Source organism: Dendrobates tinctorius, unplaced genomic scaffold, assembly GCF_039654945.1.
Source record: "Dendrobates tinctorius isolate UK_male_01 unplaced genomic scaffold, ASM3965494v1 ptg000060l, whole genome shotgun sequence".
In the NCBI taxonomy this organism is placed as follows: Eukaryota; Metazoa; Chordata; class Amphibia; order Anura; family Dendrobatidae; genus Dendrobates; species Dendrobates tinctorius.
In genome coordinates this window covers 15300054-15326188 of record NW_027361728.1, presented here as the reverse complement: position 1 = coordinate 15326188, position 26135 = coordinate 15300054, and the positions used below count along the sequence as shown (strand labels likewise).

Below are 26135 nucleotides of genomic sequence, written 5' to 3'. Positions count from 1 at the left end.
ATTCTGAATCTACATTTCAGGAGGCAGACACAAACGCTCTCAGGATTACACAAGAATATAAAAAGCTGTAAATGGGTAATGTAACACAAGCGTACAGATGTGTACAGTGTTGGCCAAATTTGAAATCTTGGTATATATATCCGGAGTCACCCTCAGACGCTCACTCAGTCTGGGTTTGACCATAATAAAAAATGTTGTAAAAAATGTACTGCATAACAAGATAGCAAGTATATACACTCACTGGCCACTTTATTAGGTACACCATGCTAGTAACGGGTTGGACCCCCTTTTGCCTTCAGAACTGCCTCAATTCTTCGTGGCAGAGATTCAACAAGGTGCTGGAAGCATTCCTCAGAGATTTTGGACCATATTGACATGATGGCATCACACAGTTGGCGCAGATTTGTCGGCTGCACATCCCTGATGCGAATCTCCCGTTCCACCACATCCCAAAGATGCTCTATTGGATTGAGATCTGGTGACTGAGGAGGCCATTTGAGTACAGTAAACTCATTGTCATGTTCAAGAAACCAATCTGAGATGATTCGAGCTTTATGACATGGCGCATTATCCTGCTGAAAGTAGCCATCAGATGTTGGGTACATTGTGGTCATAAAGGGATGGACATGGTCAGCAACAATACTCAGGTAGGCTGTGGCGTTGCAACGATGCTCAATTGGTACCAAGGGGCCCAAAGAGTGCCCAGAAAAAATTCCCCACACCATGACACCACCACCACCAGCCTGAACCGTTGATACAAGGCAGGATGGATCCATGCTTTCATGTTGTTTACGCCAAATTCTGACCCTACCATCCGAATGTCGCAGCAGAAATCGAGACTCATCAGACCAGGCAACGTTTTTCCAATCTTCTACTGTCCAATTTCGATGAGCTTGTGCAAATTGTAGCCTCAGTTTCCTGTTCTTAGCTGAGAGGAGTGGTACCCAGTGTGGTCTTCTGCTGCTGTAGCCCATCTGCCTCAAAGTTCGACGCACTGTGCGTTCAGAGATGCTCTTCTGCCTACCTTGGTTGTAACGGGTGGCAATTTGAGTCACTGTTGCCTTTCTATCAGCTCGAACCAGTCTGCCCATTCTCCTCTGACCTCTGGCATCAACAAGGCATTTCCGGCCACAGAACTGCCGCTCACTGGATTTTTTTTCTTTTTCGGACCATTCTCTGTAAACCCTAGAGATGGTTGTGCGTGAAAATCCCAGTAGATCAGCAGTTTCTGAAATACTCAGACCAGCCCTTCTGGCACCAACAATCATGCCACGTACAAAGGCACTCAAATCACCTTTCTTCCCCATACTGATGCTCGGTTTGAACTGCAGGAGATTGTCTTGACCATGTCTACATGCCTAAATGCACTGAGTTGCCGCCATGTGATTGGCTGATTAGAAATTAAGTCTTAACACACAGTTGGACAGGTGTACCTAATAAAGTGGCCAGTGAGTGTATATTATAGGGTACAATTGAAATCTCCGTATACATAGTCCCATAGTCAGTCTCATACGCTCACTCACTATGGATACCACCGTAATACAACATTTTGAACAAAGGTACTGTATCAGCACATACCAGGTGTATCCAGTCTAGGGGTAATTGTAAATTTCCGTCTATACTTCCGGAATCAGACACAGACACTCACAGGCTCTGTATGTATTACACCAGAATTTAACAAGTAGAAAAAGGGAAAGGTAGTCGAAGCGTACAACAGTATACAGTGTTGTGGTACTTTTAAATCTTCGTATATATTTCAGTCTCAGTAAGACAGTCCAGACTCTCCGCTACTGGAAACTACATGGATACAAGTACAGACGGAAAGTCGAGTGTTAGCAGAAATTTGGGAATTACTCTTCGCGGGAAAACCTCCCAGTAGATGTTGCAGAGGCGATGCAGACCCTCAATTACTGTGTCTGTGGAGACAGTGAAAACGGTTCTTTGTGAAGAAAGGATTGCTTTATCGCAGTAGCGTGGATCACATCACTGTTACTCGTCTCCATCAAATTGTGGTCACAGAGAGAGATGTAGACATGGTCCTCACTGCCTATCATGATGTGTCTGGTCATTTTGGAGTGTAAAAGACAGAAGCCACAGGCCGTAGGCGATTCTATTGGATTGCCAAGAGAGGAGACATTGAAAAATGGTGGCAGGAATGTCACACGTCTGTGACTATCACAACTGTGAAAGGTGATCATAAAGCACCACTGCATCCGCTTGTAAGTTGACGTCCATTACAAATGGTAGACATTGATCATCTGAAGGTAGAGGCCAGCAGGACAGGACATAGCTACATCTTAACCATCATCGATCAATACACCAAATTTCTAGTGGACGTCCCTGTGAAGGATTTAACTGCCCAGACTACACAGCGGTGGAGCAGGGAAAGGTAAGTATTGCAACTTGCAAGGGCTGTGGCCATGACCAAGTAGGGGGAGCACACTCGTGGTCGATGGTACTGGCACAGGGCCCCTCATAGTACGCTGATGTGTCTGACGACGAGTGGGCCGCCCCACCGTCAGAGACACTATTGTACTATGAGGGGCCCTGTGCCAGTGCCGTCGGCCATCTGTGGGCCCATCCACCTGTTCAGAGCAACGGCACTTAGGGAGGTTTAAAAAATGGCATATGTTGATGTGTTGGCTGGACATTCAGCTGCTGCAAAGGGCGGAATTGGGCAAGTCCGAGGAAGAGGAGGACAAAAGCGAGACAGTTTTCTGGCAACCTATGTGTCATCAGGGGAAGGTGGGACAAAATCCTTTGAAACCCATGCATGGTTCATTTTAATGAAGGTTAGATCATCAACATTTTGGGTAGACAGACGGGTCCTTTTTTCTGTCAGGATTGATCCAGCAGCACTGAAGACTCTTTCAGATAACACACTAGCAGCAGGGCAAGCGAGCTCCTGTAAGGCATATTGTGCCAATTCAGGCCAGGCGTCCAGTTTAGAGGCCCAATAATCAAAGGGGAATGACCTGTGAGGGAGAACATCGATATGGGAGAAGTAGTTTGTAACCATAGTTGACAACTGCTGTCTCCTGTCACTTTTAATCGATGCAGTATTACCAGTCGTGTGAGCGGTACTTGAGAAATCATTCCACAACATGGTCATTAAACCGCTGTCTCCAACGCCACTTCGGCTATGTGCACCACGAACACCTCTTCCATTGTGCCCACTACGGCTCGTGGGAGAATCAGCACTGCTGCTGTGTGCTGGGAAAGCCTCAAACAAACGGTTTACTAGAGTTGCTTGTCTGTTAGCCAATATTATCTCTAGGTTATCCTGTGGCATAATGTTGTGTAATTTGACTTTGTAGCGTGGATCGAGGATGCTGGCCAGCCAGTAGTCATCATCCCTCATCATTTTGGCAAAGCGGGGGTCCCTTTTTAGGATCCGCAAGGCATAATCGCACATGTGGGCCAATGCTCCAGGTGTCAATGATGCACTGCCAGTGGTGGGTGAAGGAGCACTTTCTGGCAAATCCACAGCCCTACAGTCACGCACAAACACTGTACCTGACCTTGGAACGCTAACATTTTCTCTTGCCCCCTGAGAAGCATCCTCCTCCCCTAAATAATCATCCCCCCTGTGTTTGTGCCTTCATCTTGTTTCACCGTTAATACATGTGTGGGAGCTATCTATTCCTTTGGGGTCTGCTCTGGGGCAGTTAGTTTTCCCCTTTTCATGCTTCAGGCTTATTTAGTCCTCCTGCTGTGACGAAGCGTCTAGGATCATCGTAGGTATGCTCCACGGCTGCTGCTAGTTGTGTGGTAGGATCAGGGATCAGCAATCTGCATAGTTACCAACCTCTCTGGTTTTCTGTGACTTAGCTTGTTTTGCTTTTTTCTCCTCGGTGACCCATTCACAACAAAGCTCTATACCCGGAACATGCAAACACTTGCGCCTCTTCTTGGTATACGCGCCCCACAACTTGGTATGCAACAATGATTATGTCAATGTCCAAAAGTCCTCCTCAGAATTCCCCCTTGTTGGCTTTTGTACAGTAGGGGAGTTATTGCCATGTGTTACTGCAGGTTGGCCAGGGGGTGGCACTGGTGCTGTTTAAGATGTTTTTGGACCCAATCAGAGAGCAAAAGAACTCTGTTTCTTGACTGAAGGTGAAGGAGGTGGGGTGGGACTGTTATGAGTTTGTGTGTTACATTGCAGTGCTGGCTCACTGCTTGGTATCACTAATCTTATGTCGCCTCTCATCAGACTGTGATTGCAAAGAGGAAGCCTTCACCTCTACAGACACTCAACTAGTAGTGATGAGGACTGCAGCCACAGTTAGCTTTTTCTGCCTCTTTTGTTATCTTATACAGCATGTGATGAAAGAGGAGAAGGGGTGGTGTATTATTGGTGTGTGATTGCAGGCTGTGTGCTGAGGGCACACTCATATACATCAGTACCCAGTGTTTTAGCCATCCCGCACCTTCTTTAATGATTTTGTCGCAGAGTAGCTCTAGAAGTACTTTGTTGTCAGCCATGGCTCTTGTAATACAGACCTTCTTGGTCTGCACAACTGCTGTGCTCCCCAGCAGCTCATGAGGTGTTGGTGAATGAACACTTTACATGAACTGCATTTAAACTCCTATAACTCATCTTTTCATTATAGTTCATGTAGCAGCCCAAGGAACAGGGTGGTTGCCACCAACCCAAGTGTACTGGGGTTGTGGTAACATTATTTAATTCTCACTAGATGAGGTGGATTCTCAAAGCCCAACATCTGGAGGGCACATTGGCCATGAGCATTGGTGCAGCAGGCTGATGAAGCAAGTGGGAAATAGCAGAGGTATTGTATGCTGCAGGCAGGTGACATCCTGGAGACAACCGACAGAAGTGGCACTTCCAGCCACAGGCAGAAAGGAAACTGCAGAAAGGTAGCAGAGGTACTAGAAACTGCAAGCAGGAAGCAGAGGCACTGGAAGCTGCAGGAAAACCAGAGACGTCCAGGAGAACGTAGGCAGGTAATAGAGGTACTGACAGCTGCATTCAGACAAAAGATGTCATGGAGACCGGAAGACAGGTAACAGAAGTACTGGAAGCTGCAGGAAAAAGGAGATGTCCTGGAGACCACAGACAAGCAGCATAGGTACTGGAAGCTGCAGGCAGACAGGAGATGTCCTGGAGACAGCTAGCAGAGGTACTGGAAACTGCAAACAGGTAGAAAAGACACTGGAAGCTGCAGACAGATTGTAAACATACGGGAGACCACATAAAGGTAAAAGAGGTAGACCACAGACAGGTAGCAGAAGCAGACAGGCAGCAGATGTAGACAACTAGAAGAGGTACTGGAAGCCGCAGGCAGGATTCATCCTGGAGACCACAAACAGGGTGCAGAGGTATGGGAAACCTCAAACAGGTAGCAGCGACACAGGAAGCTGCAAGCAGATGGGAGACATCTGAGAGATCACAGACAGATAGCAAAGGTACTGCAAGTCGCAGGCACACAGGAGACGTCTTAGAGACCACAGACAGGCAGTTAATCCATACTTTGGCAATTAATACTTTTCCAATGTAATGAAAAAATCAAATCTAAATAAAAATAAATCTTTATTAATAATAGTAAAATTAGAACAGGTAAAATGAACAGAGTGACTCATGGAGAGGATGCTACTATATCCTGATATTAATAGCTGTTCAAATGACACTATGAAGATTATATATATATTACTCTATGTAAGTCTTGTGACTCACCTCTGTAATTAATCACCTAAACTGAGAGATACAGCAGTGACAGGATGACCAGCAATGTCAGGACAGCATCCCCACTTCCCCAGTGTTTCGCCACAAGCTTCTTCTGTGGGTGTGTTCTGGTGAGGGGCAGCAGTCTATTAATGCGGATTAGCAACCAATGGACACTGTGAGAAGATGTGGGCAGGTAGGAAGATGCAATAGCAGGTTGGAGGCAGAGCAAGCGTTAACGTGGGGTTTAATTTAACAGGTATACTCCTCGCAGGGAGAAAACAGGGGATGTAACTCAGGGGAAGCATAGGGTAGGAAGTTCAAGGATACCAAACTTATCAGTCTGACGAAGGCAACAACCCAGCAGCAGGACTGCTACCTTAGCCTTTGTGCAAGGAGGAACAGGAGGAGCACTGCCAGAGCCTTGAAAAATGACCTCCAGCAGGCCACAAATTGTGTGGGGTGGCATTTCTTTGGAGGGCTGCACGGTGTTGGGCAGTGAGCACAACCCCCATCTGTGGACATCGGGCACTCAGATCATCCTCATGGAGTCGGTTTCTAACCATTTGTGCAGACACATGCACATTTGTGGTCTGCTGGAGATCATTTTGCAGGGCTCTGGCAGTGCTCCTCCTTGCACAAAGGTAGAGGTAGCGGTCCTGCTGCTGGGTTGTTGCCCTCCTACGGCCCCCTCCACGTTACCTTGTGTACTGGCCTGTCTCCTGGTATCGTCTCCATCCTCTGAACACTACGTTGACAGACACAGCAAACCTTCTTGCCACAGCCCGCATTGATGTGCCATCCTGGATGAGCTGCACTACCTGAGCCACTTGTAGCTTAACAAAATTGCGGCATGCATTATACATGTGAAAGAGAAGCCATATGAATCAAAATGAATAGTAAATAATCAGTTGCTCCACACATGTATATCCATGTAGTTTCAGACTTATTAGGACTAACTGCTGTAAGCAGATAAAGACCAAACACAAAAGTGCAGTCAAAGCGTCCCATAAAATGTAAACTTTATCAAATTTATAAATATAAAAGTTAACAACCAGGAATATTGGAAAAGAGGGGGGAAAATGCAACCACCCAATGAGAACACATCAAATCAGGCTCACTCTCCACCCATCCACACTACAGCAATATTGTAGATAGCCAGTATTGCATATGCTTTTAAGGCTAAAATCAATACACCATAAGGGAGCAAGTGCTCGCATAAGTAACGGCTTCATAGTGTGCCATACAGATAACAATATGTGGTGCTGGTAATATTACCTATTATGCTGCAGTGGTATGGTGAGGTGGGCCCGCCCCGATGCGCGTTTCCGAGTGCAAACGCTCCTTCCTCAGGGGGCACACCTTCTTGCCACAGCCCGCATTGATGTGCCATCCTGAATGAGCTGCACTAACTGAGCCACTTGTGTCGGTTGTAGAGTCTGTCTCATGCTACCACGAGTGTGAAAGCACAACCAACATTCAAAAGTGACAAAAACATCTGTGGTCCCCACTTGCAGAACCACTCCTTTATTGAGGGTGTCTTGATAATTGCCAAAAATTTCCATCTGTTTTCTATTCCATTTGCACAACAGCATGTGAAATTGATTGTCAATCAGTGTTGCTTCCTAAGTGGACAGTTTGATTTCACAGAAGTTTGATTTACCTGGAGCTACAGTGGGGAAAAAAAGTATTTAGTCAGTCAGCAATAGTGCAAGTTCCACCACTTAAAAAGATGAGAGGCGTCTGTAATTTACATCATAGGTAGACCTCAACTATGGGAGACAAACTGAGAAAAAAAAATCCAGAAAATCACATTGTCTGTTTTTTTTTCATTTTATTTGCATATTATGGTGGAAAATAAGTATTTGGTCAGAAACAAGCAATCAAGATTTCTGGCTCTCACAGACCTGTAACTTCTTCTTTAAGAGTCTCCTCTTTCCTCCACTCATTACCTGTAGTAATGGCACCTGTTTAAACTTGTTATCAGTATAAAAAGACACCTGTGCACACCCTCAAACAGTCTGACTCCAAACTCCACTATGGTGAAGACCAAAGAGCTGTCAAAGGACACCAGAAACAAAATTGTAGCCCTGCACCAGGCTGGGAAGACTGAATCTGCAATAGCCAACCAGCTTAGAGTGAAGAAATCAACTGTGGGAGCAATAATTAGAAAATGGAAGACATACAAGACCACTGATAATCTCCCTCGATCTGGTGCTCCACGCAAAATCCCACCCCGTGGGGTCAGAATGATCACAAGAACGGTGAGCAAAAATCCCAGAACCACGCGGGGGGACCTAGTGAATGAACTGCAGAGAGCTGGGACTAATGTAACAAGGCCTACCATAAGTAACACACTACGCCACCATGGACTCAGATCCTGCAGTGCCAGACGTGTCCCACTGCTTAAGCCTGTACATGTCTGGGCCCGTCTGAAGTTTGCTAGAGAGCATTTGGATGATCCAGAGGAGTTTTGGGAGAATGTCCTATGGTCTGATGAAACCAAACTGGAACTGTTTGGTAGAAACACAACTTGTCGTGTTTGGAGGAAAAAGAATACTGAGTTGCATCCATCAAACACCATACCTACTGTAAAGCATGGTGGTGGAAACATCATGCTTTGGGGCTGTTTCTCTGCAAAGGGGCCAGGACGACTGATCCGGGTACATGAAAGAATGAATGGGGCCATGTATCGTGAGATTTTGAGTGCAAACCTCCTTCCATCAGCAAGGGCATTGAAGATGAAACGTGGCTGGGTCTTTCAACATGACAATGATCCAAAGCACACCGCCAGGGCAACGAAGGAGTGGCTTCGTAAGAAGCATTTCAAGGTCCTGGAGTGGCCTAGCCAGTCTCCAGATCTCAACCCTATAGAAAACCTTTGGAGGGAGTTCAAAGTCCGTGTTGCCAAGCGAAAAGCCAAAAACATCACTGCTCTAGAGGAGATCTGCATGGAGGAATGGGCCAACATACCAACAACAGTGTGTGGCAACCTTGTGAAGACTTACAGAAAACGTTTGACCTCTGTCATTGCCAACAAAGGATATATCACAAAGTATTGAGATGAAATTTTGTTTCTGACCAAATACTTATTTTCCACCATAATATGCAAATAAAATGAAAAAAAAAACAGACAATGTGATTTTCTGGATTTTTTTTTCTCAGTTTGTCTCCCATAGTTGAGGTCTACCTATGATGTAAATTACAGACGCCTCTCATCTTTTTAAGTGGTGGAACTTGCACTATTGCTGACTGACTAAATACTTTTTTTCCCCACTGTATATTATGTTGTTTAAGTGTTCCCTTTATTTTTTTTCTTTTTAAATATTTTTATTAACATTTTTATAAAACTGGTATGTGGAGAGGGAGGGGGGAGGAAAAGGATAAATGTAAAGGTCTTAAAAAATAGAGAACCTTTGTAACAAAGCAAACATCAATAAGTATACAATATAGTAATACCAATAAGCGGTACAAAATGCTGAACCTTTGAGAAGGAGAGGCAAGAGGGTGGTCTAATCCAACCAGGTAAGGAGGTATATGAGAAAAATTTAAATTTAAACTCTTCTAAATTTACTGTTCCAAACCCTCTATTTTTTAGTGTGAGCGGGAATAGTATTATTAATAACTGCAAACCTCCATTCAATAGCATTATGTTGGTAGATTTTATTTAAAATGTCTGAGAATTTAGAAGGATCAGGTTTCTTCCAAAAGTAAGCCAAATTATTTTTAACTACCAGGAGGATATGAATAACTACCTGTCTTACTGACGGGTGCAATAGATCCATATGCAAGGAAAGCAATGCTTTTTGGGGAGTCAAAGTAAAGTTTCCAGTGAAGGATTCAATATGACGAGAAACCTGGAGCCAGAGACGTTTAAGCTTCGGGCAACACCAAAAGATGTGGTAAAGATTCCCCGGCTGACCACAACCTCTCCAACAGAGGGGGGAATGGTCCTTACTAATGTGAGATAGTCTAATAGGCGTGAGATTCCACCTGGTAAGTAGTTTAAATAAGACCCATGAAGAGTCATTGATATGTTAGAGTTATACGTATTTTTTTATGGCAATATCCCATTGCTCAATCGGAATAACAATCCCAAGGTCGGATTCCCATCTTCTTAAATATATACTCTTACAAGAGAGATCCTCTCTATTGAAAAAAAAGAGTATACATTCCTTAGGCTCCAGGTATGTTTATTACTTAAGCTGCACAGCAGTGATGACACAATTTCCTAATTAAATGCTTTGCCTAAAAGGATTTTTTGTACCTTATCTTTTAACATTAAGTAAGGGAAAAATTCAGAGGAGGGAACATTATATTTGGCTTTTAATTCGCTGAATGTGAGAAAAGTAGACCCATCGTGTATGTTTTTTATTTTTTTAATACCCAAATTATTCCAGATTTCTGAGGGAGGGAAGTCAAAAATGAAAGCCACTACATGAAGCGGAAACCTCAAAGCCTGTTCAACTTTGTTAAATTTTTTTTTATGGTTTGATCAGTGATCTCCATGCAGAAATGATGGGACTGAAAATAGGATAAGAAGATACCTTTCGAGGCTCTTGAAACAAGAAATAGAAAAGCAATTCTTTTAGAGAGCCAAATTTACTTATGTCTCTTTCCAGGTAGAACCAAGCTGGAAATTTTTGTGCACTGTTGAGCCAATACCAGCTCTGCTTAATTAATAAGGCCGAGTAGTATGCATGTAAGTTAGGCATGCTCGTACCTCCTCTGCTCTTATGTTTATATATAGAATTTCTGATGACACTCTAGGCCTCCTATCATTCCACATGAATGATTTTAGCAAATTTTGTACATTTTGTATAGATTGAAATGGTAGAGTGATTGGGAGTGTCCTAAAAAAAGAGAGAATTTTGGGCAGAATGATGGATTTCGCAAACATGACCCTACCAAACATAGACAGTTAAATTTGTCTAAAAAAGGAACATCCTTGGAGACAGTTGCAAGGATCCCATTTAGATTTGCCTTGACAGTTGCTTTGATAGAATTAGCTATAGTGATCCCAAGATAAACTATCCCTTTATCTTCCCAGGCAAACTCAGTACGTCTCTTTAGCTCCTCGATTTCTACCGAAGTCATGTTGAGGGTTAAGAATTTCGAATTGTGAAAATTAATTTTGAAAAAAGAGGCCCTTGAAAACATTTCCAAATCTGCAGCAAGTGTTCTGATGGAATTCAAGGGGTTCTGTAGGGTCAAAAAGAGGCCGTCAGCAAATAATCTAATTTTAAAACGACAGGAGGGGAAAATCAAATCCTAAAATATTCTCATTGGATCTGATCTTCTCCGCCAGTGGCTCTATTGCCAAAACAAAGAGCAAGGGTGAGCAAGGGTGACAAAGGGCACCCCTGTCTTGTTCCGTTTGAAATAGGGAACGGGTTTGAGAGGCAATGATTAGCATAGATTCTGGCAGTGGGGGCAGAATATAATGCGAAGACCGATGACAGGAATCCTTGGCTGAAACCAAATTTAGTTAAAGTCGCTTCCAGGTAAGACCAATTTATCCTGTCAAAGGCCTTTTCTGCGTCCAATGCCAGAAACGATGATCTAGTATTGGATAGATTTGCCCTGGAAAGTAGATTCAAAACTCTGCTTGTTCCATCTGCTAAAACAGAAAGCAAAAAACACAAATATCCTGAACTAAAAGTAAAAAATATACTGCAAATAATGCATAAAGGTAATAATAATAATAAGGGTATTTAGTAAACATAATTTTGATCAAAATAATGTACAAGCCATCCCGCCACGTCACGGCAACCCTTGTGGGACAGTCCCTACTCTAGTATTTAAAACCTTATCACTTGCCAAGTGGCGTGAATGTGAATAAGGGTCGAGCGGCTGAACCACTTGTAACAGCTTAGGCCAGACTGGATGGCTTTCCCAGCTCAGAAAAAGGGCGGTCACACCCCTATATGCACTGAATGCACAATGAAATGAATAAAAAACAAATCTGAACTGAGACAAGTAAGTTAATGTGTATGCACAATGTAAGTGCATTTTAACACATGACCATTAACCAGAGAAAACAGAAAGCAAAAAACACAAATATCCTGAACTAAAAGTAAAAAATATACTGCAAATAATGCATAAAGGTAATAATAATAATAAGGGTATTTAGTAAACATAATTTTGATCAAAATAATGTACAAGCCATCCCGCCACGTCACGGCAACCCTTGTGCGACAGTCCCTACTCTAGTATTTAAAACCTTAAACCTCATCTGTTTTCTCTGGTTAATGGTCATGTGTTAAAATGCACTTACATTGTGCATACACATTAACTTACTTGTCTCAGTTCAGATTTGTTTTTTGTTTTTTATTCATTTCATTGTGCATTCAGTGCATATAGGGGTGTGACCGCCCTTTTTCTGAGCTGGGAAAGCCATCCAGTCTGGCCTAAGCTGTTACAAGTGGTTCAGCCGCTCGACCCTTATTCACATTCACGCCACTTGGCAAGTGATAAGGTTTTAAATACTAGAGTAGGGACTGTCCCACAAGGGTTGCCGTGACGTGGCGGGATGGCTTGTACATTATTTTGATCAAAATTATGTTTACTAAATACCCTTATTATTATTATTACCTTTATGCATTATTTGCAGTATATTTTTTACTTTTAGTTCAGGATATTTGTGTTTTTTGCTTTCTGTTTTCTCTGGTTAATGGTCATGTGTTAAAATGCACTTACATTGTGCATACACATTAACTTACTTGTCTCAGTTCAGATTTGTTTTTTGTTCCATCTGCTGCCTGACATCCATCGACAAAGCCAATCTGGTCATCGGATAACAACCGAGGGAGTATGCCTTTTAACCTGTCGGCAAGCAATTTAGAATAAATTTTAATGTCCAGCAGAAAATTACTAATAGATTCGTGGTTCACAACGGGGGCCCGAGGATCGTCTTTAAGATTATACAAACGCTGGTAAAATTCTGCAAATGAGTTAGTGATATCTTTAGGGTAAGTGCACACGTAGTTTTTAGGTTGTGCAGATTTTGATGAAAAATCCGCAGGTAAATCCACAGGACAAAAGTCCTGCGGTTTATCTGCGGATTAGCCTGCGGTTTCACACCTCATAATTAGAGTTGAGCGACTTTGCTCAATGCTGACTTTTATTCCCCATTGACTTGCATTGGGGTCGGGTTTCGGACGATACTCCGACTTTTTTTGCCCCAGTCGGATCAGTTTCATCTGAAACAAATTTTGTTTCATGAAACCCGATCCGACCAAAGTCGCTCAGCTCTACTCATAATGGATAGGTGTGAAACCGCAGCGAAATCCGCACAAAGAATTGACATGCTGCGGATTGTAACCCGCAGCAAAACCGCGCAGAAAAATCTGCAGCGTGTGCACTGCGTTTTTTTATTTCCATAGGAAATAAAGGTACTGAACAACGCAGCAGAATCTGCTGCGGACCCGCAGGGCCACATCCGCTGCGGATCCGCAGCAGAATCCACCGTGTGTGCACATACCCTTAGGGTGTGTTTTGGGTTCGTCCGAGAGGGAGACTATCTTGCTTATCCTTCTGTTGACTCTTTCCCGTTTCAGTTTCGCCATCATGTATCTGGTAGATCTGTTCAATGATGTACAAGTCTTAAATTTTGAGGCTTTGATTACTGCCTCGTATTCTTGGCTAATTTCGAGTTTTAGGCTTTGCCTAAGTTTTAAAATTCCCCCTTGAAGGGCAGGGGAAGGAAGTGACAGATTATTTTGTCGTTCCTCTCTCTCATTGATCTGGTTTTTTTCATAGTGGCAATTTTTTCTCTGTTTTTCTTTCTATACCTTGAGGAAATCTGGATGAGAGTTCCCCGTAATACAGCCTTGTGGGCGCTCCACAGTGTGAAAATATCAATTTCGTCTGATTGGTTTTCATTGAAGTTGGCAATATGATTTTCAATATCTTGTTTAAACTCAGGTATTTTAAAAAGTGATGGTTTATTTTTCCAGAGATGGGCATTTTGTAGAGATGGGCCTAGTGTGAATTGTGCTAAGACCGGGGAGTGATCAGATAAGGACTTATTCAGGATTTTAATACTTTGAAACTTACCATATTTTTCGGATCATAAGACGCACTTTTTTCCCCAAAAATTTTGGGGGAAAGTGGGGGGTGCGTCTTATGGTCGCAATATACTTACATCCGTCCATGGTGCGGGTGCCGCGGGGCTCTGTGGTGCGGTGGTGGCAGCGGGCTGTGCTCCGCTGCAGGGGTAGCGGCTCTCTGTGCTCCGTGGGGGGCTCCACCGGCATTTCCTCAAAGCCCGGAGGTCCCCGCACATCCGTTGCTGGCTGCTACCATGTTGCAGTGGCCTCCGGGAACATGGACTCCGGGAAGATGGCCGCCGGTCCGGGGACGGCACATGCGCAGGTTCAGATCTCGTGCCGAGATCTCGGGGGACAAGATCTCGCTGCCGAGATTTGAATCTCGTCTCCCGAGATCTCGGGACGAGATCTGAACCTGCGCATGCACCGTCCCCGGACCGGCGGCCATCTTCCTGGCGTCCATGTTCCCGGAGGCCACCGCAACATGGCAGCAGCCAGCACAGCTGCCCCAGCCCAGCTGCTCCAGCCCACCTGCCCCAGCTGCTCCAGCACAGCTGCCCCAGCACAGCCCAGCTGCCCCAGCACAACCAACTTGCCCCAGCACAGCCCACCTGTCCCAGCACAGAGCTGCCGCCACCCAGCCTGGATCACTGAATGACCCCTGTGACCACTCCTCCACCTGTGCCGGATCCCTTCCCAGGTAAGCTGAATTCGGACTGTAAGACGGACCCCCATTTGACACATTATTATTTTTTTCCCTATTTTCCTTCTGAAAATTGGGGAGCGTCTTATGGTCCGGTGCGTCTTATAGTCTGAAAAATACGGTAGTTAATGAAAAAATATTTTTGAGAATCAGATCAATTCGTGAGGATGTCATATGGACATCGGAATAGTGGGTGTATTCCCTTGAACAACATAAAGAAGGATTTTTCCAGCGTCTCCAGGAGATAAAATAATAATTGCTTTATTGAGAATATAAAATCTATAAAATGCCATGGCATTCCATGATTAAGCCCTCTTAGGGTGAAACCCGTAGGAAATTGCTCCCCTCCATACGCCTCTTTATGTCGTTTTTACCTGATGGTATGAAGATTTTATATTCTCAATAAAGCAATTATTATTTTATCTCCTGGAGATTCTGGAAAAATCCTTCTTTATGTTGTGCATACACTATACACCCGGGTCAGGGTGTTTCCGTGCGTCGGAGGTGTGATCAGGAGTGAAGAGGGGTGAGCTGAATACTTCTTGTTTGTGTATTCCCTTGAAGATGTGTTAAGGCAGCAAAATTCCCTTTATTTTTTTGAGCAGTGTATATTGCTCCCATCCTGCGCGTTCCTTGCATCCTGATCTCACATGCATGTACATATGTTTTCTGCTTCTCTTGCCGGTATTTATTATTCAATAACATTTGTTATATTTTGTAATACCATTGGACTCTCAATCACTTTTTTCTCTCGTTTCCTTTCCAACAAGAGCAGGAGGAGAATGTGCCATAACTACTGTATATAATAGTAACTGCAACAAAATCATGTCCCTAACACATGATAAAATAAAGATAATGTGGTCAACCCTAGGATGGGGCCAGGAAGGGGGAACATATATACATGGATGGTGGACATATATATACCAGGATGGGGCCAAGATGAGGAACGTGTACCAATATATATATATATACCAGAATGGGGCCAGGATGTGGGACATATACACCAAGATGCAACAGGGTCCATTGGACTCTATTTACGCCACTGGTGGCAGTAATAGCTAATAAGTGCAGACAGTGTGGCAGTTACAGCTTATAAAGGGGCTGACAGTGTGGCAGTTCTAGCTAATAAGGGCAGACATTATGGCAGGTAGGATGGACAGTGGTGGCTATAGCTAATAAGGGTGAACTATGTGGAAGTTATAGTAAATTAGGGCAGACAGTGTGATGGCTATAACTAATGAGGGCAGATGGGTAGTTATAGCTAATAAGTGCATACAGTGTGGCGGTTATTGAGAGTGGACAGGGTGGAAATTATAGTTAATAAGGAGCTTTCACTGTGGCTGTTATAACTAAAAGTGGCAGACAATGTGGTGTTTATAGCTAATAAGTGTGGATTGCTTCGGAAGAAGCAATAACGCGAAACGCGAGTGAGGGGGGGATTCCGACACGTGATCCTTCAGCATTTAACCTGTGGAATGTCGCCCTGAGGCTCATGTATGCTTGTGTTGTGAAGACTGCCTGGCACTATTTATAATAAGCGTTTCTGCACTATGCATGCACTTTTCTACAAACTATTTGTCACGATCCAGTGTTGGATCTGGCGGTATTAAATTGACAAAGTGAACTTTTTTTTACTTTGTCAGGTTCTGGTGTCTTGACTGTCCCCGGTGGTGGTGAGTGGTATCGCACCTTAGCTTTAGTGTTAGGTTAATGTGCACGTTAATGTCATGACAGGTGTTAGGCTCTATAAAGGACAGCCAGGGGTTTTCAATCACTGTTGGTGTTAGTTGTTCATTTGCAACCAACCTTGGTGGTGGAAGGAGCTGAAGAGAGTGCTCAGCTCAATCTGAGTCCTGGTGTGGAAGGAGTCACAGAAGGGAGTTCTTGGCAGCTATTCAGGAGGAAGGCTGCAGTCGGTCGCTGGACTCTGTGCTGGAGCTTTAGCACAGAGAGAGCTAAGTTTTCTTTTTTCCCTGTTTGTGACTTTCCTTATGTGTGTTCTAGTGCAGTGGTGGGATTAGTCTCCGCACCGACCTATTCCCTAGTTAGGGTTTAGGTTTAGGGCTTGCTAGGGTTTCAAGGCACGCGTGCGGCGACAGGCGAGGAGCCTGTATAGGGAATGTGAGGAGTGCAGGGACACTGGCTCAGGGGAGCTTAGGAGGTCTCCACGTCCCCCATTCCCTATCGCAGGGCCCACCACTGTAATTGTTCCCTGTGTTTACCCTTATTATTTAAATTCGCCAGCTGGAGGCGGGGTATCCAGTTTTACGTGTATTTCTTAAATTCGCCAGCTGGAGGCGGTATATCCGGCTGCACGTCCCATTATTGTTTAAATTCGCCCTGCTGGAGGCGCTGTGTCCAGTCACACGTGATCATTACATTATTTTTGCATTATGCACTTTACTGATTTTCTATTTTTATGCAATTGAGTAGTGCCCGGCGCTCTTTACAATTCATATATGAGGAATAGTAGGAAAGAAAATAAATGAAGATGGTTACTCATGAATTTTTCAAAGGATAATTTATTTTTTGTACCACTAGGTGGCAGCATAATAAAGAATATATATGACGATATGATGCATTTTCTCAAATAATTTTTAATAAAACTATGTAAATAACTAGAGATATCTATAAAATACATATGGTTTTCCTTCTATTGATTAATGTGGATAATTAATTTCCAGAGGTTAATATATATGAATTGAGGACCACTTTATGAGAGGAAAATTATGTGTCCTGAGAAAATCTGTATAATTGATACCACGTTTTAAAAGGACGTACCACGTGTTGTCTAATCATGTACCATTTTTAATGTGTATGTCTTATTATGTGTCATTATATCAAATAAAGAATTGTCCATTTTTTAATAGAGTTTCCTAATTTTTTTTGAAGGATATTTTAATTATTGGTTGGGAAACGTAGTATTTTTGCCCAAACTGTCGGATAGTTAAGTGTGGATAGTGTTGCGATTATAGTTCATATAGGGGGACATTGTGGCAGTTAGAGTTCAGAAGGAGGGTTGGTGTGAAAAGCAATATTTTTTAGAAAACAACAGTGTGCTGGCCAATGTGGCCATGTATCTTAAAGCCCCCGTCTCACTAAGCGATCTCGGTAGCGAGATCGCTGCTGAGTCACAACTTTTGTGACGTAACAGCGATCTCACCAGCGAGATTGCTGTGTGTGACAGCGATCAGCGAGCGGCCCCCCTGCCGGTATCACTGATCGCTGCAAGAAACCCCTGGACATTTCTTTGGTCGCTGGTCTCCCGCTGGCCAGCAGGCATCGCTGTGTGTGACAGGCGGGAGACCAGCGATCAGGTGTAAAAAATAATAAAAAAAAATAAAAAATATAGTTATTCTTACCTTCCGATGTCCCGCGCAGTCTTCCGGCCTCTCTCCACGCTCCGGTCCCAGTGATCCTTTGCACAAATGACCGCGAGACTTTGTTATCCCTCGAGACCGTGACATCTCGCGGTCACCAAGAAGTATAATTTCTCCTTGCGGAGAATGGCATGCTAAGCATGTCGAGGTGAGGAGACTTAAAGCCGCAATGCTCCTCTGGGAAATATGCTAATTATGCAAATTGTCTCTTCAGAGAGGAAGAGGACTAGAACTCTAGTGCCACCTATTGGAGGTAGCAATCCTAAAAGTCAATGTTGACCCTTTAACGAGCCTAGTTACATGACATAGGATAAAAATCTCGCGGTCATTCGTGCAAAGGATCACTGGAACCGGAGCGTGGAGAGAGGCAGGATGGCTGAACGGGACGTCGGAGTAACTATATTTTTTATTTTGATTCTATTTTTTACAGGGATGGCCAGCGATGCCGGGCGCTCGGCATCGCTGTGCTGATCGCTGGTGAAGCTGTCTGTGTGACAGCTCACCAGCGATCACATAGCGACTTACCAGCGATCCTGACACCTTGATATCGGTGTCGGGATCGCTGGTAAGTCGCTTAGTGTGACGGGGCCTTAAGAGACACAGTGTGGGGGACATTTTATGCAGGAATCACAGAGAGGTTTAATTATTTATTTAACAGAACAAAGGGCAGCACCTACACGATGTCAGCACCACAGCCGATACTGGAAACCGGGAGCAGCTTCAGAGACTCAGTGCTGAAAACAGAGACAGAGAATAAAGCACAATTTGTGTTCTTTTTTAATAACAAACTTCAGCAGGAGGCGAAGATATTTTGAAAGGGTGCAGCCCCTTTAAGTATGATTTGCCATCTATAGAATATTTGTGCTTTTGTTGTGTGCTCACATAAGGAATAAAAATTCCAAAATTAAAAAAAAAAAAAAAACACATTTGAAAGGTAACTCGCCAAACACCCTGACTGATGCACAGGGTTTTTTTTTCTGTGTGATGCATATGTATGGTGCAGAGTGGCCCGCCTGCTAACACTATGGGCGTCATCAATAGGCTGCTCGGACACCTTGCATTGCACTTATCTGTGTGAATTATGTCTTATGCAAGCCCTATCTGTGTGCATTTTTCCACTAGGCAGCCAGACCATGATGGGTTACTGGCTGTTCTCATCAGTGGAATGCACCTGTGCTGCCCCAGCCTTTATCAATGGGGCTCTGCTGCATCCTGCCAGTGCATCAGTCAGGGTGTTTGGTGAGTTACCTTTCAAATGTGTTTTTTTTTGCTTTTGTTGTGTGAAAGAGAAAAATAAAGCCATTCATTCAACTGGTTCTGACTGTAAGGCCGGGGTCACACTGGCGAGGAATACGGGAGAGTGAGAGGCGCTAAAAGCCCGCATTAGACACGGAGTTTGCTCCCAACAGCCGTATATTTCTCGGGCATATTCTACGGTCCGTGCCAATCGCAGCATGCTGTGATTGTCAGCGTACTACGCCCATAATACGCCAATGCAAGTCTATGGGTGCACAAATAATACAGATTACACATGGACCACACGTGTGATTTGCAAGAAATACGCACCCGGTGTCTTTTAGCAAAGCCGGCAATTTAGTGCGCGATACAGTAAACTCACACTGACAGGTTTAATAAAGAAACGAAAGAATAGATATAGACACATAGAATACATTATATATATATATGCATTCTATGTGTCTATATCTATTCTTTCATTTCTTTATTAAAACTGTCATAGGGCTCCATTATATGTCCATTTTGCAAGCCTGCGAGAAAATCTCACCACACGGATGCTTACATGCGCAAAATACGCGACCACACCTTGATTACGGATGACATACGGAGCACTGTTTAGGTGTCTGTCATCCGTATTACGCATGTAAAATACTGACTGTATTTTGCGCAGGTTAGTGTGACTCCAGCCAAAGGATTTTTTAAAGGGCAATCAAACATCATGTGTCTCCACTATGCGAGAAAACCGCATTTTAATTCCCGCCCATTTCTGGCGGAAAAACTAGCGATTTGCAAGCAATCTGTAGCATCACTTGGAAAACTGACAGGTTGGTCACACTCGTCAAGCATAGTGTTTGACTAGTGTGACCAACTTTTACTATTGAGGCTACCTATACAGCATCAGTAGGAAAAGATCTAATGTTAAAAAAAATAAAAAATTGTGTTTTTCTCACCTCCCGGCGTCCCGCTCAGCTTTCCCGATCATCGCGATGCTCCTTGCAGGTCCCGTTCCCAGTGATGCATTGCGACAATGACCTTGGTGACGTTGTGGTCTCGCAAGACCACTACGATATTGTGAGACCACGACATCATCAAAGGTCATTGTCGCAATGCATCACTGGGAACGGGACCTGCCAGGAGCATCACTGAGGCCTGGTGACGCTGTGAGGGACATCGGAAGGTGAGAATATGACGATTTTTTTAATTTTAATTTTTTACAGGGATATGGTACCCAGAGCCTGGAGGAGAGACTCCTCTCCTCCGGACCATGGGTACCATCCACAAATGTTCTGCTTACTTTTCGCCTGGTGGGTACAGCCACATGCGGAAAGTAAGCAGAACAATGCATTCCTATGTGTGCAGATTTTCCCGCAATTCCGTACAAAGAATGAGCATGCTGCTTATTTTTCCACGATGCAATGCCACTGCGGAAAAATCTGCAGCATTAGCACAGCATGTGCGGAATGATATAGGATTGCATGGGATGCTTTTTTTTGCGTTTTTGTTGCAAAATCGCCTCGAAAACTTAAAAAAAAAAGCTACATGTGAACAGAGCCTATGGTGGAAGACCGGGCTATGGGTACCTGTTCCGAGCCGGGTCCGAAACTGTTGAGGTTCATTCCTTGTTGCCTGGGGGAAAGAATGAGGAGCCAGACCAACCTAATGACCCAGGTAGGAGGGGCAAGTTGAAAGCAAAAGCGTGCACAGCAGCCAGCAGTTTGGTGTGAACTAGCAGCCGAGTGAGCAGCGTGCTCCGTCCCCTGAGTACCGTCACTGCGACAGGCTGCATTGGTTGGTCCCCGCCGCTGAGGAGAGGGGTATTGTGCGTTCAGTGACTGAGAGTACCGCACAAGAGCAGAGGATAGAAGGCCGAGTACCTGACAGAATCTCGTGGCCTTCCCTGCCAGCGACTTTGCGCCCGTTCCCGTTTGACACTGGTTGTGCCGCTGCCTTGTTTGCTTTGGCCGAACATGTTTATGGACTAGGGGCTCAGCGGAAGGTACCAGAGACCAACTGCTGTCGCCAGAAGACGGACCATCGTTTAAAGAACCCCATCTGAGGACTTCTCCCTGGACGCTGCCAATGCTACAACCCCTGTGGGACCACCTGCTGAGGAGGAGCATAATGGACACAATAAGTTCCTTAACTGGACTGCTATTGGTTTACTTTCATTATTCTTACTATCCATTCCTTAACCATTTACCTCCCTGCGGGGAGTCAGTACCCTGTTCTATTAAATTGTTACACTTGGTTAACCCTTGCTCTGCCTTCCGTCTGTCACTGCATCCCGCAACCGGCTTACAAATGCACAAAATGTCATGTTTAATTTTAAAAAGAAAACATTTAATTTTAAACTTTTTTTTCCACATATTTAGTTTGTGCTCTTATATGCATTATAGCTTATTACAAAAATTGAATTACAGGTTTGTTTTATCACACAATTATACATCATGTTTACTTGGGAAGTCGTGCTGGTTATTGCGTTCCTATACCAGGAATATTTTCAGCAATTGGTATATTTTGGGCTGGACCAGGGCATTGATCTGATGTTGAGACCTTCTCAGGGAAAGACCGAATAAATGATTTTGATGGTTTTTCTTCCTGTTTTTTGTCAGGTTTTGGTCTCTTACCCTTCTTCTCTGGATCCGCAGGTGAAACTGTAGCTGGTGCTTCATTTCCAGAAAGATATGTAATGGTGCCCACTGTTTTGGGTAGATTAGATGGAGGATCATGAGGACTTCTGCTGTCATGTTTTTCTCCAGGTATGTTAATATATGAAGCAGACCCACGGACGTCTTTTTGGCCTGGCTTTTGTCTTTTTCCTCTGTCTTCCTGCTTTCCAGAATCTTTTCTATCATTACCTGGTTTATTAGTGTTATAGCCTTCATTAAGCTTCTGTTCTTTCACAATAGCTGCCTAAAAATAGACAATATAATTTTTAAGTAGAATGCCTCTTCTAATATCACTATGTGGCTGTATTTGTAATATTTAAATTTCATAATATTAAATCTGTACATGAATAAAGTTACAGTGAAATACATTGTAATCTGACATATTAAAAGTGCATTGTGAAATCTTGACTATTATTGGTTTTATTAGCACCATAGTAAACATGGTGCCCAGTGTTTCGCAGTACATTTTTTGACTAGAGTACCCTCCTCTCAGTAAAGCTAAATAGGCTAACACAGTGGTAGACTGGTAATAATACTGCTGAAAATCCCAACAGGAAGCCAGCAGAATATTCTTGAGTACTTAACCTTTAATATACAGTATGCTGTGTAACCTCATACCGCCAAAGCCTGTTTTCACTTTCCTGACCAGTGTAATTTAAAGTAGTAATAGTTCTAGAATACTTCAGCATATTGCAGTGATTCTGATACTATTTGCATTTATTTTAAAAAAAAAAAAAACAAATTTGATAAATTTTCAAACATTTTCAGTTTTTTAGCTTTTATGCTCTTAAAACAAATAGTCTTACCGAACAAAATAATCAGTAAATAACATTTACCACACATCTACTTAATGTCATCATTTTTGAGACACCACTTTTTTTTTGTTAGGAAATTAGAAAGGTTAATATTTCCATAAAAATTTACAAAACCAATTAATTTAAAGACCTCCTCACATTTGAACTGACCTTGGTAGGCCTGTATATCAGAAAATGCCCAAAGGTGATAGCATTTTAACAAGTGAGCCCCTCAAAATATTCAAAACCTCATTCAAGATTATAAGCCCTTTCAGGGCTTCACAGGAATTTAAAATAAAATTTAAGGAAAATATGAAAAATTGCTTTTTCTCCACAAACCCCCTGCTTTAGTTCCAAATTTTTCATTGTAACAAGAGTAATCTGAGAAAATGGACCACACAATTTGTTGTGCAATTTCTCCTGATTACACAAATATTCCATATGTGGCTTGAAACCACTCTTTGGCCCACTCGACAGGCTCCTGTTTGACTTTTGGAACACAAATTAGGCTGGAATAGATTGCATGTGCCATTTAGCATTTGCAGAGATCCTGACGTGCTAACACAGTAGAAACTCCCAACAGCTGACCTTATTTTGGAAACTACACTGCCAAATGAATTCATTCAGGGGTGTGGTGAGCATCTTGAACTCACAGGTGCTTCACAGATTTTTATAACCTTATGTCATAAAAATGAAAAAAAAAAAAATTTAAATAAAATTGTTGCTTTTAGCTGTAAATTTTTCATTTTTACAATTTTAACACCTTACTGACCGCTGACGTACTATCCCGTAAGCAGTCAGTATTCCCTGCTTTGACGTGGGCTTCAGCGGTGAGCCCACCTCAAAGCCGAGACATGTCAGCTGTTATAAACAGCTGACATGTGCCCGCAGCAGGCGCGAACAGAATCACGATCCGCCCACGCCTATTAACTAGTTAAATCCAGCTGTAAAACACTGACAGCGGGCATTTAATTAGTACTTCCGGTGAGCGGACGGAAACGAGCGCATCGCCGACCCCGTCACATGATTGGGGGTCAGCGACACATTGCCATGACAACCAGTGGTCCCATAGAGACCTCTATGGTTGTTGATGGCAGATTGCTATGAGCACCACCCTGTGGTCGGCGCTCATAGCAATGCTGTATTTCGCCACATATGGGCGATCTGCTCATCGCCTATATGTAGACGAGTTGATCAAGTATGGGATGCTTCTAGTCTCCCATAGAGGCTATTGAAGCATGCCAAAATTTTTTAAAAAGTGTTTAAAAATGTAAAAGAAATAAAAAAAAAAAACAAATCACCCCCCTTTCGCCCCAATCAAAATTAAACAATATAAAAAAAATCAAACCTACACATAATTGGTATAACCACGTTCAGAATCGACCGGTCAAAAAAAAAAAAAAGATTAACCTGATCACTAAATGGCGTAGCGAGAAAAAAAAAATCAGAATTACGTTTTTTTGGTCGCCGCGACATTGCATTAAAATGCAATAACAGGCAATCAAAAAAACACATCTGCACAAAAGTGGTATCATTAAAAACGTCAGCTCGACAAGCAAAAAATAAGTCCTCACCCAATCCCAGATCACGAAAAATGGAGACGCTACGGGTCTTGGAAAATAGCGCAATTTTCTTCTCCTTTTTTTTTTTTTTTTTTTTTTTAGCAAACTTTGAAATTTTTTTAACCACTTAGTTAAAAGAGAACCTAGACATGTTTGGTGTCTATAAACTCATAATGACCTGGAGAATCATAATGGCAGGTCAGTTTTAGCATTTAGTTAGCCTATTGAAAAAGCCAAACAAAACACAAGTGTTGGATTGCACTTTTTTTTGCAATTTCTCCGCACTTGTAATTTTTTTCCCTTTTTTGAGTACACTCCATGGTAAAACCAATGATCTTGCTCAAAAGTACAACTCGTCCCTCAAAAAATAAGCCCTCGCATGGCCATATTGATGGAAAAATAAAAAAGTTATGGCTCTGGGAAGAAGGGGAGCAAAAAACGAAAACGCAAAACTGAAAAAAGTTCTGGTCATTAAGGGGTTAACTGGAAAAAAATGGACCACACAATTTGTTGATCCTTTTTTTTTTTTTTTTTTTTTTTTTTTTTTTTTTTTTCCCCAGAGTATTCTATGTGGTTGCACACTCCTGTTCTGGCACACTGCAAAGCTGAAAAGGAAAGGAGTGCTGTTGTGAGTTCATTTTCCCCTTCACCATTGAGGTCTGATGAACTCCCTCCTCTGGTGAAGGAAGATAGTGAGGCTGATTACCAAACACATGGGCAGCTAGATGACGACTGGGTGGCTGGAATTGAGGACTGGATATAAGGCTGCAGACGCCCTTCTTCCTGGCTGGTGATTTTCCTGCTGGATGCTTGGAGACGAGTCTGATTCCTGCATCTTAAAGCTAAGTTTTTCTGCTCTACTTTGTACTCTTCAGTTTTGCTTTTGCTTTGCCTTGTTTCCTGGGAGTTCTGCCTTCCCCGGCCAGGGGTGAGCTGAATTCCATTTTTGTCTCTGATCTGTTGATCTTTTGCTCTGTCTTCAGAATATACCTGAGTGCTGATATAGTCTTTTGAAGCCTAGCGTCTTCAGGGCCTGTTTTTCCTATCAGTCGGTTGGCTCATTTTGATAGGGGTTTTGCGGATAGCAGACAGCAGCTTTCCTATCCTGTCCTATGTAGTTAGCTTGGGCCCCATCATTTGCTCAACCTATCTTTCTATCTGTGTTGGTGTTTTCATCTTGTTTCACCGTCATTATATGTTGGGGGCTGCCTATTGCTTTGGGGTCTGCTCTGGGGCAGTTTTGTTTTTCCCCTTTCTGTCTTTAGGCTATGTAGTTCTCCGGCTGTGATCGAGGGGTCTAGGGCACCGTAGGAACCCCCCACGGCTACTGCTAGTTGTTGTGGATAGGTTCAGGGGTCTGCAATCCGATAGCTGCCAACCTCTCTGGTTTTTCTGGACTTAGCTGGTATTTTGTTTTTTCCTCCTTTGGTGACTCATCATAACAGAGTGCCATTTTGAAGTATGTGCTATAACAGCTGCTATAACACTTTTTGAGATGTGCCATAAAAGGTAAAACATCTCAAAAGTGACCCTATTATATACATTTTGTTACTCAAAAAATTAGTACCGTAGCGGAATGAGATTGGTGTTTGAATTCATAGAGTACTGGAATATGTAAGTTGGGAAGGATACATCAGGGTTTATAAAGTTGGTAAAATAACAGAGTAGATCAGTAATTAATTTAGTAATCCATGGATGTGTGGTACACTTTAAAACAACCCTTTATGAACAGTGGGGATATCTTATCCTATAATAACTTTTATTTCTATAGCGCCGACATATTTTGCAGCACTTTACATTTCAGAGGGGACTTGTACAGACAATAGACATTACAGCATAACAGTCACATAGATCATAACAAATACCAAGAGGAATGAGGGCCCTGCTTGCAAGCTTACAATCTATGAGGAAAAAAGGGGAGACACGAAAGGTGGGTGGTAACAGTTGCCCTGATTGTATGGACCAGCCATAATGTTAAGTGTGTAACAGTACAGACACAGAGGGCTAATGGATGTATAAAGCATGCGGGAACATGATGCGGGGAACCTGGTTAT

General features: G+C 43.2%; 1 protein-coding gene across 1 annotated transcript in view; it reads right to left on the bottom strand.

Annotated features, from left to right (window-relative positions):
* Positions 1-21374: 21374 nt before the first annotated feature.
* Positions 21375-26135, bottom strand: part of LOC141092751 (fetuin-B-like) — a 47182-nt gene continuing 42421 nt past the window's right edge. The window contains exon 7 of the mRNA XM_073579130.1: positions 21375-21969. Within this exon, the coding sequence (XP_073435231.1) occupies positions 21529-21969 (441 nt within the window). The 3' untranslated portion in view covers positions 21375-21528. The remainder of the gene's footprint in view (positions 21970-26135) is intronic.